The 13,360-nt window shown below is 40.6% G+C and overlaps 1 protein-coding gene across 1 annotated transcript; it reads left to right on the top strand.

Moving 5' to 3' along the window:
- Nucleotides 1-2,684: 2,684 nt before the first annotated feature.
- On the top strand, nt 2,685-12,331 carry spmap2l (sperm microtubule associated protein 2 like; the record flags this gene model as incomplete). The annotated part of the gene is made up of 7 exons (XM_083914917.1): nt 2,685-2,786; nt 2,877-2,986; nt 5,305-5,442; nt 8,754-8,889; nt 9,816-9,950; nt 11,347-11,501; nt 11,637-12,331. 7 exons carry the CDS (start codon nt 2,685-2,687, stop codon nt 11,668-11,670), a joined length of 810 nt encoding a protein of 269 aa, XP_083771043.1. The 3' UTR covers nt 11,671-12,331.
- Nucleotides 12,332-13,360: the final 1,029 nt, after the last annotated feature.

Genomic DNA, 13,360 nt, shown 5'->3' with positions numbered 1-13,360 from the left:
AAATTCCCTTTAAAAAATAAAAACAAAGTCAGGTTTACAGGGGCTGGAAATCCTTGGAAATATGTGAAATTGAATGTTTTCAAGGTTTGCAAAGTGCCTGGAATTTCAATTAGATCGGATGCAACATATACTTACAAACCATTTTTAAACCATGATGATGTGTTTGAATCTGGCTATAGATTAAATCACATTTAAATCCTTGCAAAGTGCTTAAAAATGCTTGAATTGGACTTTGGAAAAGGTGCAGGAACCCTGAAAAATTAATCCGTGGGGAGAAAAGTGCTTTTGATGTGTTTGTTGTTGTAGTACTCATCTTCAGCCACAAGAGGCTGAGGTGCACCTCTTCCCCATGTGCTCTTCTAACATCTTTGTTTTAAATGTTGTAAAAGGACTAAAAGCATTGGTGTTTTCTTCCTCCATGAACTCTAAACACAAAGTTCATATATTGTGTGTTAGTGAGTTATTTTACATGACTGTCGTGTCTCTGTGCTGGAACCAGGAATCACCAGATTCTCTTTTTACTCTCAGGGCTTTCAAATAACTGTGTCTGTGGCTAAAGCTGTGGGTAACAGTAAAATGTAATTTATTATAAAATAATACTATTTCAATTATAAAATTATAGATAATTATCTGCTAACTTACCTTAGAGTCTCCCTCATGTTTTGTCTTGTTTTCTTCTTTACAGGCTTTATTTCTGTCTTACCTCTTTTTTAAACACTTAATTTTAATTTAGCATATATATAAGCAGCATGTTAGCTTTCAATAAAGGGTTTTGGTTATGGTGTCTCTCCACCCCCACCGACTGAACTCATATAGAAAAGGACTCTGGAGGGTCTGAGCACCAGGGCTTGTGTTAGAAGAGACTGTGAGATCCCCCACAGGCGCACTGCATTTGGGAAGAATGTGTCGTCTGTTTTAGGGGGGGGGGGGGGGACCTGGAATAGTCTTCCCTCCACACTAAGGGAACGCCGCACATATTCCTCTTTTAAAGCTCAACTCAAAAAGTGGCTCAAATCAAATCAAAAGTGCGACCACTGACTCGTCTGTGTCATATTGCACATGACGTTTTATTTCATTGCTTTATCCTGTGTGGGTCTGGTGTCCTCCTGAGTATGTAATGTATTGTGCGGTGTGTCTTGTCTCTTCTATTTGTATTTCATTTATATTTTTTAGTAGTATTTTAATTTTTTCTATTTTTTTAGCAGGGACTACGGATGCAAATGAGCATCTTTGCTATAATCCGGCACTTTTACAGTGATACGTTGTTATCGTTGTCCATTAATGTGCACTGTCCCTAACAAACACAGTATTCATGATGTGATGTTTTTAACACATTCAAATGCACCGCACACCACAGATCATAGCCTTATATTGTACCACAGCTGTAATTAGATAAAATAAGAAATAAATCCTTATTGTTGAAAATACCCTACACCAGTGTACACTTGAAATGGGCTAATATCTATTGATACTTACATTGTAATGTGTTATAGACACTTTATTTAGTATATGCTTATAAAAGGTAAATCTGAGATGTTAAAGGGAAGTGTCATTTATATTTTTTTATGTGTTAATATGTCCATAAAACCCACTCATTGATGTCATTAGCTTGTTGTTTAATGTGTTGACTTATTTTGTGTGCTTTTGTTGTTATTTATGGGCTTTTATGTCACTTTTGTTTGCCATTATTTATATTTTGTGATTTTTTTTTTGGTTGTTTTGATATGTTTTGGAAAAGAGAGCTTGCTCTTAGTGGCCTTCCCTGTTTTAAATCAAAATCAGTTACGAGGGTGGATCCATTAAAGAAAAATCCTAAAAACTTAGCCCCAAAAATGTAAACTTTTCTCTTTCGATCCGTCCCGCTGAATGAAAAACCTCCTGGACTCTTGGATAAACTCTGACGCTTTGATTTGTGGCCACGATGAGGTTCAGAGTTGGAAGCCAACTTTTGAACTGAAGAGCGAGACCAAGTTTTTGGAGGTCCCAGCTCTGCCAGAGAGGAGAAGAAAAGCAGCAGCAGCACAGACGGGAAACCCACTGGGTGATTGGATGCCCCCCCCCCTGAGCCCAGAGTCCCTGAATTAAACTCGTATTTGAAGCTGATTTGTGTTTTTCTTTTTTGGCAGGATCTTGGAGCTGGCGCAGCACAAAACCTCAAAAACGGTTTGGGCCACGACTCCTTGGTGAGTAGCTGAGTCATACCAAGTTCTCATCTTGATGAAAATTGGATTCTCTCTTACATATGTGAAAACAAACGTCTTCTTCCGACACCGCAAGAGGTATCGCAGCGGCCTCCTCGTTCGTCATATTCTCGGTCGTCTGCGTTGCGCGATGAGTTCTGTTCCAGCTGTTACGACATAATAAATTGCATGTTTGTTCATTGATCTGGTGTGAAATTGACTCCAAGAATTTAGGAGCCTTTGTGGTCAGTGTTTTCTTCCTTGAGTGCATAATTAAAGACAGATGTCTGGCGCGCTTTGGACGCGTGATTAAACGGGCGAAATAATGAGAAAATGAACAGAGGTCACCCTTGACTGAAAGTATCATTCTTTCATTTGGAAAATATTTATTCTGCTCCTACACGCAAACATTGTCATCATCCTCTCAGCGTCTCCTTGTTGGAAACTTTTCATTTCTTTGTCATTGATCAGTGAGAAGCTGAGCTGGGGCGACCAGGAGCCAATATGGCCCCTGTCCGCTTCGGCGCTCGGAGCCGTTCCAAGTGCGAGAATCCAATACCTAGCCGGGCACAAAAGAGACGTCTCAGCGAGGGAGGACCACCGGAGGTAACTGTAACCCGTCTGCACCCTGAACATTATTGATGGCTCTTATCAAAAAGGCATGAGACGGAGTGTCTGTTTGTGTTCGGGCTCCAGAGGACTGCACGCAAGCCTTTTAATGCCGTGCTGCATCTACATGTGTTTCAGAAAATGTTTGCAAAAGCTGAACGCGTAATTGCTTTTGGCACAGAGTTGATCCAGGAAATGTAAACTGCAAAGTGATGTTCAGGACTGATGCCAGGGGCTTCCTGATCAGAGGCGTTCACCCCCGAGAGCCGTCGGGGTCAATTAGTGGACGAGAAGCTGTGTGTGAGGCTTTTATTTTGATATTGTTTGTTGTTTTCCCGGCCCTCAGCTGTCAGATTAAAAGCACGGGAACATTGCAGTGTTATTCAATCAGGAGCCCACGCAGGAAGTGCAGCTCCCAGAACAAATAACGGTCATTTTCTGTAATTGAAGATGACGGCAATCACCTTCTGGTTCGGTTGGAAGTGGGATGTTGATTCACAGTGTTGATTGAAGTGTCTGAATATAGAGTTTTTATATATTGGCGTGTTGTGTGTTGATTAGATGAAAACCAAATCTAAATTGTGATTGTGAATGTATTCTGTTACTTCTAATAACAACGCCGCCGTTCCACATCTGATCACATCACAGACAATAAGTCGAGTCCATTTTCTTAATTTCTAATCTCATTATCTGGCAGACTGCCTGGTCCTGCTTCACAAAATCAAATATCACATTATTACTGGTGCAAGGCCTCAGTATCTGGTAACTGATGCTTTCGTTTTATATCGGGCTGCCACCACTGATCTTTATTACGGGTTCATCTGCAGGTCAATTCATCTTTATTTATAAAATAGTGAGCTGAAGCTGACGTCTTCAGATGGTTTGTTGGGTCCGACCAACACCGTAAGACCCAAAGATACTTCATATGCAATGATTATAACATAGTGAAAAGTGAAACATCTTCATAATAAGAATCTCCCATTTCCATAAACTAATCAACAAACATAAAAACAACCAAAAATTCCTCTTATCCACAATTGACCTTTTGACAAACCTTCACAAATCCTCCAAAACACCAACTGGCGCCCTTTGTGAGGACTTTGCAGACCACTTCAGAAATAAAATCAATGACATCAGATCAAGTCTTTTACCCCAACAGATTTCCAATGTTGACACACCTGGATCATTGGTTTTACGCGAGGAAACACTGGAGAGCTCTGCCCTGGTTGATGCGGGGACACTTGGTCGAGTCCTCTCCCAAGTAAAGTCCACAACCTGCCTATTAGATCCAGTTCCCACACCGTTTTTTAAAACACACGTTTTTTTAAAAAAACTGTAAAACCCAAAGATACTTTATGTGCAATGATTATAAAGTAGTGAAAAGTGGAACATCTTCTTAACTAAGAGGCTGGAACCAGTGAATGTTCGGCATTTTTTGCTTGAAAAGTGACTTTTATTGATTAAGAAGTTTGCAGAGGAATGATTGAATTTGCAGTGTTTTTGATCATTTTGGTCAGTGATTGACCTTTAAAGCTTCTGAACACCCACACAGGTGTTTTCTCTTATTCTGGCTGATTCGCCCTCTGCTTGGGTTGAAGGTGGACGGGGCTTTGGTGAGAATTTGATGGGAATCTATGAGGTCATAAATGTCCATCTACCACTAATGATAAAGGTGAACTTTGTCCCGCCTTAACAGGTGAAACAAAGCTAACAGGAGACTCTGGAAGATGTCAATCAATCACAGTAGACGCACCCACACAGTCCTGAGAAGAGCACCTGTGTTGGTGTTCAGGGCTTTAAAGGCATTCATTAAGCAACAATGGCAAAATATACTGGTTTTAACTTCTCAAATGTGATCTTTTGCTTCACTTTAATGTTTGTAGGGATGAAATGGTTACCAGCTTAATGATAAACCGGTAAATTCCCCGACGGTTACAGCTTCAGCTTCGATTGCCAGTAAAACTGTGTTTGATTACCGCACTCACGTTCAAAACTGTCCAGCATCAAAGTTGGCAACACGGGTTTGTTTTGCATCTGTTATTTTTCAGCCTTCTCAGAGAGTCTGAAGTCTGAAGTGTGGTTGCGATTTGTTTTTTCTAAGAGTGCTGAGGGAAGCTCGCATGAAGATCATCCCCCTGTCTGCAAAGGTGCTGCATAAGGCTTTTATTTTATTGCTCATGCAGACAAAAATGCATAATGTTGCGGTTAATTTTGTGGTTTTCAATGTAAAACTTAGTGTGTATCAGCAGTTTTTGAACATCAACACATTTGAACAGTGCTGCTATATTCTGACGATCATTTTTGTCACTCAAATCTTGATATGAAACGTTCACACTGTTTCAAATTTATGATTTTCCACTTGTACCTCCGTCATCGGCCGTGCACTGAAACTCATCCATTGTTCTGTATCTCCCCTCCTCCTCCTCCTCCTTCCTTCTGGCTCAAGACATTCTTTTGTCCCAGACTCACAACACAACATATAATGGATGTGGTAATGGCCTCTTCTTTCCTGCAGGATGGAGGAGGAGGAGGAGGAGGAGGAGGCAAGCTTCTCCAGGAAAACCCGACGTCCTTCCTCCAAGGCATCCCAGTACGAGCGCATTGTCCGCTTGTCAACACCCAAAACCAGGAGCTGCAGCTCCCAGGAAGCAGGGTAAAAAGCCTCATTAGACATCAAACACCAGAGAAGTGAGGACAAGTGGAGCTGAGCAAAACAAACCCAGGTCAAATCAGCGCCCAGGGCCCGTATTCTGAAAACACCTCCAGGCTAAAAGTAGCTCCTAACTTTCTGATCAAGATGAGCGCTTTGAAAAAAAAGCTGGTGAAAGAATGTCTCACAAAGTGTTGCAGCGTTTAAAGCGGCTCCAAAATCTGTGAGCAGTTAGAAAGTAGTCAAGAGGACTCGGAGTAAATCCTTTACCTCTAAAGTTAAAGGGAAGGTTTTCGTTGCCACCGTACTCTACGGGAGAATTGTTGGGTCTGTGTAAATCATAAATAAGTCATAAAGTGTGGTCTTTACCTCGTCTGTAAAGTGTCCTGAGATAACTTTTGTCAGGATTTGGCACTGTAAATAAAATTCAATTGAATTACCTGCTACCACAAGACAGTGGTTCCCAATCCTGGGCTAAAAACATCGATATGAGACAAGATGATTAAAGGAGACAACAATATTTGTGTTACACTAAATCATTTCCATCATTTTCTATTTTTTCTTTTCTTGGGAAATATTGCAGTACTCTAGAAATAGTTTTAGGGGAACAATCTGACAAGGGAAAACATTCCTTGGTTGAACTGTGCACTAAAGCTACAACCACAAAGAGACATTGCTTATTTTTAAAGAGTGATGAGCCAAAAAAGGTTGGAGAAGACAAGAGGTTTAAGGTATCCGTCACACAAGAATGCTTCTCGTTACGACTATCGGTTCCGTCTGCTCACATTTAGGATTTTCTCTTTTCCTCTGGTCTATTTCCTTATGAATAGAATATATTGAAAACGTTTGGGGGTCATAATCTGAACCTGGTATATCTCTCTCTTCAAAGCCGCCAGACCCTCTTTTGTTTTGACTAAAACTTTAATAATAACGCACAGAACCTACAAGTTTAATAATGTTTAACGTGGTGTTTTACAGCTTTAAAAAGTGGTTTTGAAAAGTGCTTGAAATGGAGGTTATATAGGAGACCGTATGTTACACATTTTGAAACACGAAACTTTAATTCGTCCGATGATTTTGGTTGTTTATATCATCTTAACATTAATTTAATGTGATGAAGAAGTGTAATATTCTGTGTACTGTATAGGAAGACTATCCTGTGCAGGAAATGCTAGAAAAAGCTTGAAAAGCGCTCAAAAAGTGCTTGAATTTGACTTTGAAAAGGTGTAGGAACGCTTGAGTTACTGTTCTAACGTGACCGCTGCCTAATCCACAGCGTTCACATTATCAAATCAAATCATTAGCCATAACTTTATCCATTAGCTTACTGCTATGTCACTACTTTTTGCTAAAGCTGAGTGGGTTCAATTTGAAACTCAGAAGAACAAAGATGGAGTCAGCCTTTGACAAAGTGCCAGCCAGCCGTAGTTGAGTGTGTTTTATTACTGTATTGATTATTATCTTTTCTCCACTGACACCAAATCAAATTCAAACTCAAGAAATGTGTGCCACATGTGCACTAGCATCATGACAAACTCGCTGAGGTTCCTCTTTTAGAGATTATTTCTACATCCAGTCCCAGCAGACCTCCGTGTCCCCGCTTTCTGGCAGATTTGTGACTCGAAACCTCTTCTCCCTCAGGGGGGGTCCGCGCACGACCCGAAGTCTAGTATTTAAATGCTGCAGAATATAATACATCATATAGTTAAATGATGAAAACAGAGGCTTCGCTCCAACACTAACGTCTCCACGCTGGTTGAGGAAGCCAACGTTTGGACATCTGTTATTTCAGTGTCAGACTGTGGGAGAGCGAGGAGCGGAGACAATAGAGCTCATTGTCCAAAGTTCAGGACCCCCGGGATGCTCTCCGACAACCGCGGAAGTCTTTTTATAAGTCAACACAGCAGCAGAACATGTCGTTAGGCGTCAAGAGAGAATACGGGGTTTACATTCTCATTACACAAAATGGATATTTCTGTAATTTAAAGAGTAGATGTGACGTTGATTGTTGTTTTTAATTCCTCGCACACATAAAATAATCGTCACCAGCTGTCGAAACGTAATCCTCTCATCGTGTTGCTCCAAAAAAACAACGCACACAAAAATCTAATAAATAAATAAATAATCTAGACCAAACACAAAGGCGCACGTGGCAGATCAAAATCAAATACTGGCGGGGAATAAAAATTGCTTACCACCATGACAAAATGTTCACCTTAATAAAAGTAGGTCACTTACTTTATAAGTAATAATACTCAAATCATGCACTGAAATACTGACGTACCAGCCCAGACTCTTGATGTCTTTTAGTTAAAAACCTGTTAAAGATGTTCAGCGTTGAGAGTAAGATATTTTCTTCTTCCACTTATCGTCTACTGTATATTCTCTCAGCGTTCAAATGACAGTTGAAAGTTCTACCATTAAGTAAATAAGTGGTCCTTTGCATCACTGTAAATTACTAACTAGCTGTCTAACTATCTCAAGGACTAACGAACTAACTTAGTAACCAATGTACTATCTCAAGGACTAACTAACTAACTCATTAACTAACTATTTATCTAAAGGACTAACCAACTAGCTAACTATCTCAAGGACTAAGTAACTAACTAACTATATCAATGACTAACTAATAATCTAACTAACTGCTAACTATATCACAGACTAACTAACTAACTATTTCAAGGACTAACTAACTATTTCAAAGACTGACTGAACTAACTAACCATCGCAAAGACTAATTTACTAACTATCTCAAGGACTAACTACTTTCTAACTATCTCAAGTAGTAACTAACCAACCAACCAACCAACCAACCCAGGGACTAACTAACTATTACAATGAGTAACTAACCAACTAACTAACTAACTAACTAACTAACTAACTAACCATTCCAAAGAATAACTTACTCACTATCTCAAGGTGTAACTAACCAACCAACCCAGGAACTAACTAACTATTACAATTACTAACTAATTAACTAGCTAACAAACTAACCAACCAACTAATTTACTAACTATGTCAAAGACCAACCAACTAACCCTACAGAACGAACTAGCTATCCCAAGGAGTAACTAACTATCTCAAGCAGTAACTAACCAACTAACTAACCAACCAACCAACTAACTTGGGGACTAACTTCCTAACTATCCCAAGGACGGACTAACCAACTAACTAACCAACTAACTAACTAACTAACTAACTAACTAGCTAACTAACTAACTAACTACCTTCTAAAGAAAAGACAAGTCCCTCTCAATAAGAAACCACTTGAATTCCCCATGTTGGTATTAAATGTGTGTGTGCTGGTCCCACAGGCCTCCTCACACACCTCAGTGTGAGAAGAACTGTCCTGTTGTTGATCGAGGCGTGAAAACTGCTGTGATCACACCGCGCCTGCTGCAGCTCTCCTGCCCCAAGAGGAAGCATCCAGACTTCCAGAGCAACAGAGAGGTAAGATCCTGAAGCACTTACACGCGGAGAAAAGCCTGCAGACAATACTAGATAGTGACGACTGACAACATGATTACATTGATTAAAGAGTAGAGTAGAGAGAAAGAGTAGATTTCTGACCCTGTCGATTTGTGTTATTGTTAAAAAAAGGACTGTTTTTCTGCTATATTGGATGTATATGTTTTTTTTGCAATAGGCAATAAAGTGCCTCTATTTTCAGTTATTTAGCTTAAATCACAAGGGAAGTTTGGGGTCCCCTGCTAAAGCTGCCGCCCCCGAGACCCGACCCCGGATAAGAGGTTGAAGATGAGATGAGACATTCTCCTCATTTCCAGAAATTGTACTTATCTTTTATCTTTATTTTTAAACTGAAGGTTCAACATTTCAACTTTATTCTCAAAATGGAGAAAAAAAGACGAAGAAAAGAATAAAAGCTTCCCTGTCATCTTCTTAACCTTATGCCTGGCCCTCATACTCTTCCATCGTTTTCAGCCTCTCAGATATGGATACGACCTGTTTTTCTCTGCTTTATATCAAATAAATCTGAATATCTTTGTGTCTTGGACTGAGAAAACAAGAAAAATATATCACCTTGGGCTTTGAGAAACTGGAATGGACATTTTTTTGCCATTGTCTGACATTTTTTGTACTTAACGATCAATCCATTAGTCTAGAAAATACTCATATTCATCTATAATAGAAATAATAGTTAGTTGAAGGCCTTATCTGCATAACTGAATGCCTTTAGTCACGTAAATGCTAGGAATGATGACAGTTTGAAATGGGGTTTTTATTGAATGATAACACATTTTGACTTTCCCTCAGCCAGTTTTTTCTCGAGCTGATGGTCGAGGACCAAGATATCTTGACTGGATAATAACCATAAAGGCGTATGATTGATGATTATGCCTGGTCGTGTTCCACAGAGTGTGGCGTCCGTCGTTTCCTTTGCTTCCAAGACGGCTCCGATTTCCCAGCGACTGGTCCAGCTGTCACTGCCCAGACTGAAGCAGAGCAACATCTGCCAGGAGCTCGGACGCCCGGCAGAACCGATCTGGACTGTAAGAGCGCCCACTGACAAATCGTCTCAATATTTAATGGTGCGGTTTGATTTTAACGCTCCTGAACAGCAGAGGACTCAAAATTCACTCGTTCTTGAGGATGAAATTCTTTCGTGAAGCGAACCTCTCACACAGTTTCCTCTGTAAGTGCACGCTCAACATTGAATTTGACTAAATGAAAAAAATGCTCCATCTAATTGAAGCAGCTCTCTTTCATGAACTGGAGAGTTGTTTTCACATGATGCAAAGTTCTTTCAATTAATTGTGGAATTTTCCAATCGAACATTTGCCAAAAAGACTATTCGATGCATCGTCTGCTCACACGCCACTGCCAGATTTGTATTGGCGATGTGGTTCTGCAGTCTGGCTCTTATTTTGATGGATGAAACACTTAAACGTTGTACAGAAAAATAAATCCTTCGCTTTAACAGCAGCATAGTTAACATCTCTGAGTTCGGGGCCAGAAGTTTTCTTGATCGTCATGTTTTTTTTAATTTAATTTAATACTGGCAGATAATACACACAACACACATAAGAATATGATGGAAATTAAATCTCACACAACAACAACAACAACAACAATAACAACAACAAAGATTGCTAAAAGAAAATACAATTGTTAAATACAAAAAACTGTATATAATCCTAGTCTTAACTGGAGCGATGTTGTTTCCCATTTTATGTTGTGTTGTGGTATGTGATCCTGGTTTGTAGGGATTTCTTTCTTTGAACGAAATTTATATTCAAATTAGTTCTTGATTGGTCCCCAATAGAATTATATTTTTTAATTGAAGGCAATATCTCGTCTCATCTCATCTTCAACCACTTATTTGGGGTCAGGTCTCGGGGGCAGCAGATTTAGCAGGGGACCCCAAACTTCCCTTTCCCGGGCCACATTAACCAGCTCTAACTGGGGGATCCTGAGGTGTTCCCAGGCCAGTGTGGAGATATAATCTCTCCACCTGGTCCTGGGTCTTCCCCGAGGCCTCCTCCCAGCTGGACGTGCCTGGAACAACTCCCAGGGGGCATCCTCACTATGTGCCCGAACCACCTCAACTGGCTCCTTTCAACACGAAGGAGCAGCGGCTCTTCTCTGAGTTTCTCACGGATGCTGAACTTCTCACCCTGACTCTAAGAGAGACTCCAGCCACCCTGCTGAGAAAACACATTTCGGCCGCTCCTCCAATAAGATAAATATTGAATGACTTTAGCCAATTTTGGTTTAACCACAACCTTGGAATATGGTGAACACATGGACAATAGAAAAACAAATGCATCTGGTCTTTCTGTTCCTCGCTGTTCAGTGTTAAAGATATTATGTTGTTTTTTTAGTAACAATAATCTTCAAATATCTTCAACTGATGTCTGTACAAACACTGTGAATCTCTAAAACCAGGTTTCAAAGGCAGCAAGGAGAGCCACGGCGAGTGCTCGTGTTGAAGTGCTGGCGACACCGAAGCAGCTTTCCAAGGACTACGTCCCTCCACGAGAACCCGAGTGGACCCGAAACGACGTCCCGTCCTCCTGCACTTCCTTCAACATCCCAACAAAGTCAGTGCTTTTCTAGTTTGTACTCTTTGTGAAGCTCAGGCAACATCTTAAAGCCTGAACCAGCAAAACTCTGGTGTCAGATATATCCTTATTTGGATCCTTCATTCATTCGTCTTCAACCGCTTGTCCCTATAGGGGCCGTGGGGGGGCTGGAGCCGATCCGAGCTGACATTGGGCGTGGGGCCGGGTACACCCTGGACAGGACGCCAGTTTGTCACAGGACACAAACAAAGACAGACAACCATTCACACTCACATTCACACCTACGGGCAATTTTAGAGTCATCAATGAACCTAACACGTGCATGTGTTTGGATTGTGGGAGGAAACCGGAGAACCCGGACAGAACCCACGCAGACACGGGGAGAACATGCAAACACCACAGAGAAGGGCCCCACCTGGGATTCAAACCAGGAACCCTCTTGCTGTGAGGCGACAGTGCTAACCACCACACCACCTAATTTGGATACTGATTTTTAAAAATGATAAGGACAGTAATGACGATTGTTGTGGATCTTTAACTTATTTTGTTGCTTTTATTTATTCATTGTTTCATGATAAGGAAGTAAGAACCTGATGAAGCTTTATGACACACTGAGAAGTCAAGTCAAGATGAGCAAACGTGAAAATGAACTTAAAACCAGGGTTCTTATAAAGTCTTTAAAGTTTAGAAAATGCTTAATTTCAACTCTTGTTTTCAAGGTTAGGAATATGCTTGAATTTGAATACACTGGGCGTGATATTCAACATAATCTGGTGTTTCATTGACACATTACTCATGTAAACCACAAATCTTTAAAAGTTTGAAATTGAAAAATTAAAGCTCTGGGAGTCTAACTTTTCTTTTGGGTTCATGTACCTTGAAAGTGCTTGAATTATATTCTTAAAAAAAGCTAATATAAGTTGTAAAAACACACAAAATACTACATTTTTTGAAAACCAACATGAAAGATTATAAAAAAATTACATGTTTAAATTCCAAAATCGATTTGAGACGTCTAGAGGGGAAATGAGAGTGAGAACTACCCACGTTTGGTTCGTCTGTTTCTTTGCGGTTCCCTTGATATCGTTACCATGTGTATGAAAAACCTTGAATAAAATATTTGGAGTACTAAAATTTAGGAAAGATTAAATCTCAGACGTTTTGAATAAATCAAAGCAGAGAACATGAATAACGTTAGAAATGAGAAATCGTCTGAGCCTCAGTATGAAGTGATCCGCGGGGTTTTTTTCTTCGCAGTGGAGCTGGATTCTGCATATATATCGCAACCATGTGTGTGTGTGTGTATGAACCCTTGCACACAGACAGGCTCAGTTCACGGTCTTCTATTCTTTAGGTATTTTAGCCTTAAGAGACATTGTTTCACCACTTCCTCTCCACTGCTCTCTGAAGTTTTTCCATTTTGGCTGTGAGCATTTTGGTGTCACTTCAGGACACAACAGTGGAGGATGTGATGTGGTGTGCATGTTCGGTCCGAGTGTGGGAAAACTTCACCAGAGCCTTTCAGAAGCTCTTTCTTTAAGAGGTTGTGACTTTTTGGAAATACCACAATCATGCCACAGTTTAGTTTGCAAAGGGTGCTGAGGCGTCAGTTTGGAAAATCCACTGTAATCCCCCTTACCCTTGTGTTAGTGAGTGTTACATAAAAGGTGGTCACAGTTGATGTGTTCAGAGGTGAAGGCGCTGCTCTGTAATTTGATTTGGGAGCGCTGCAGGCGGTGGCAGCCAGCGTGGGCTTCAGATCGGCGCAGGTTTGAGCCCGGCTAGACATCAAAGGAGATTGAACCGACGTCCCGCTGGGAGGCTAATCTGGGATTAGCCTGCTGTGATCATGACCTGGGACCTCAAGGTAGTGAGGA

This window comes from Echiichthys vipera (assembly GCF_963691815.1).
Source record: "Echiichthys vipera genome assembly, chromosome: 6".
Lineage (NCBI taxonomy): Eukaryota > Metazoa > Chordata > Actinopteri > Perciformes > Trachinidae > Echiichthys > Echiichthys vipera.
This window is presented reverse-complemented; position numbering and strand designations above follow the sequence as displayed.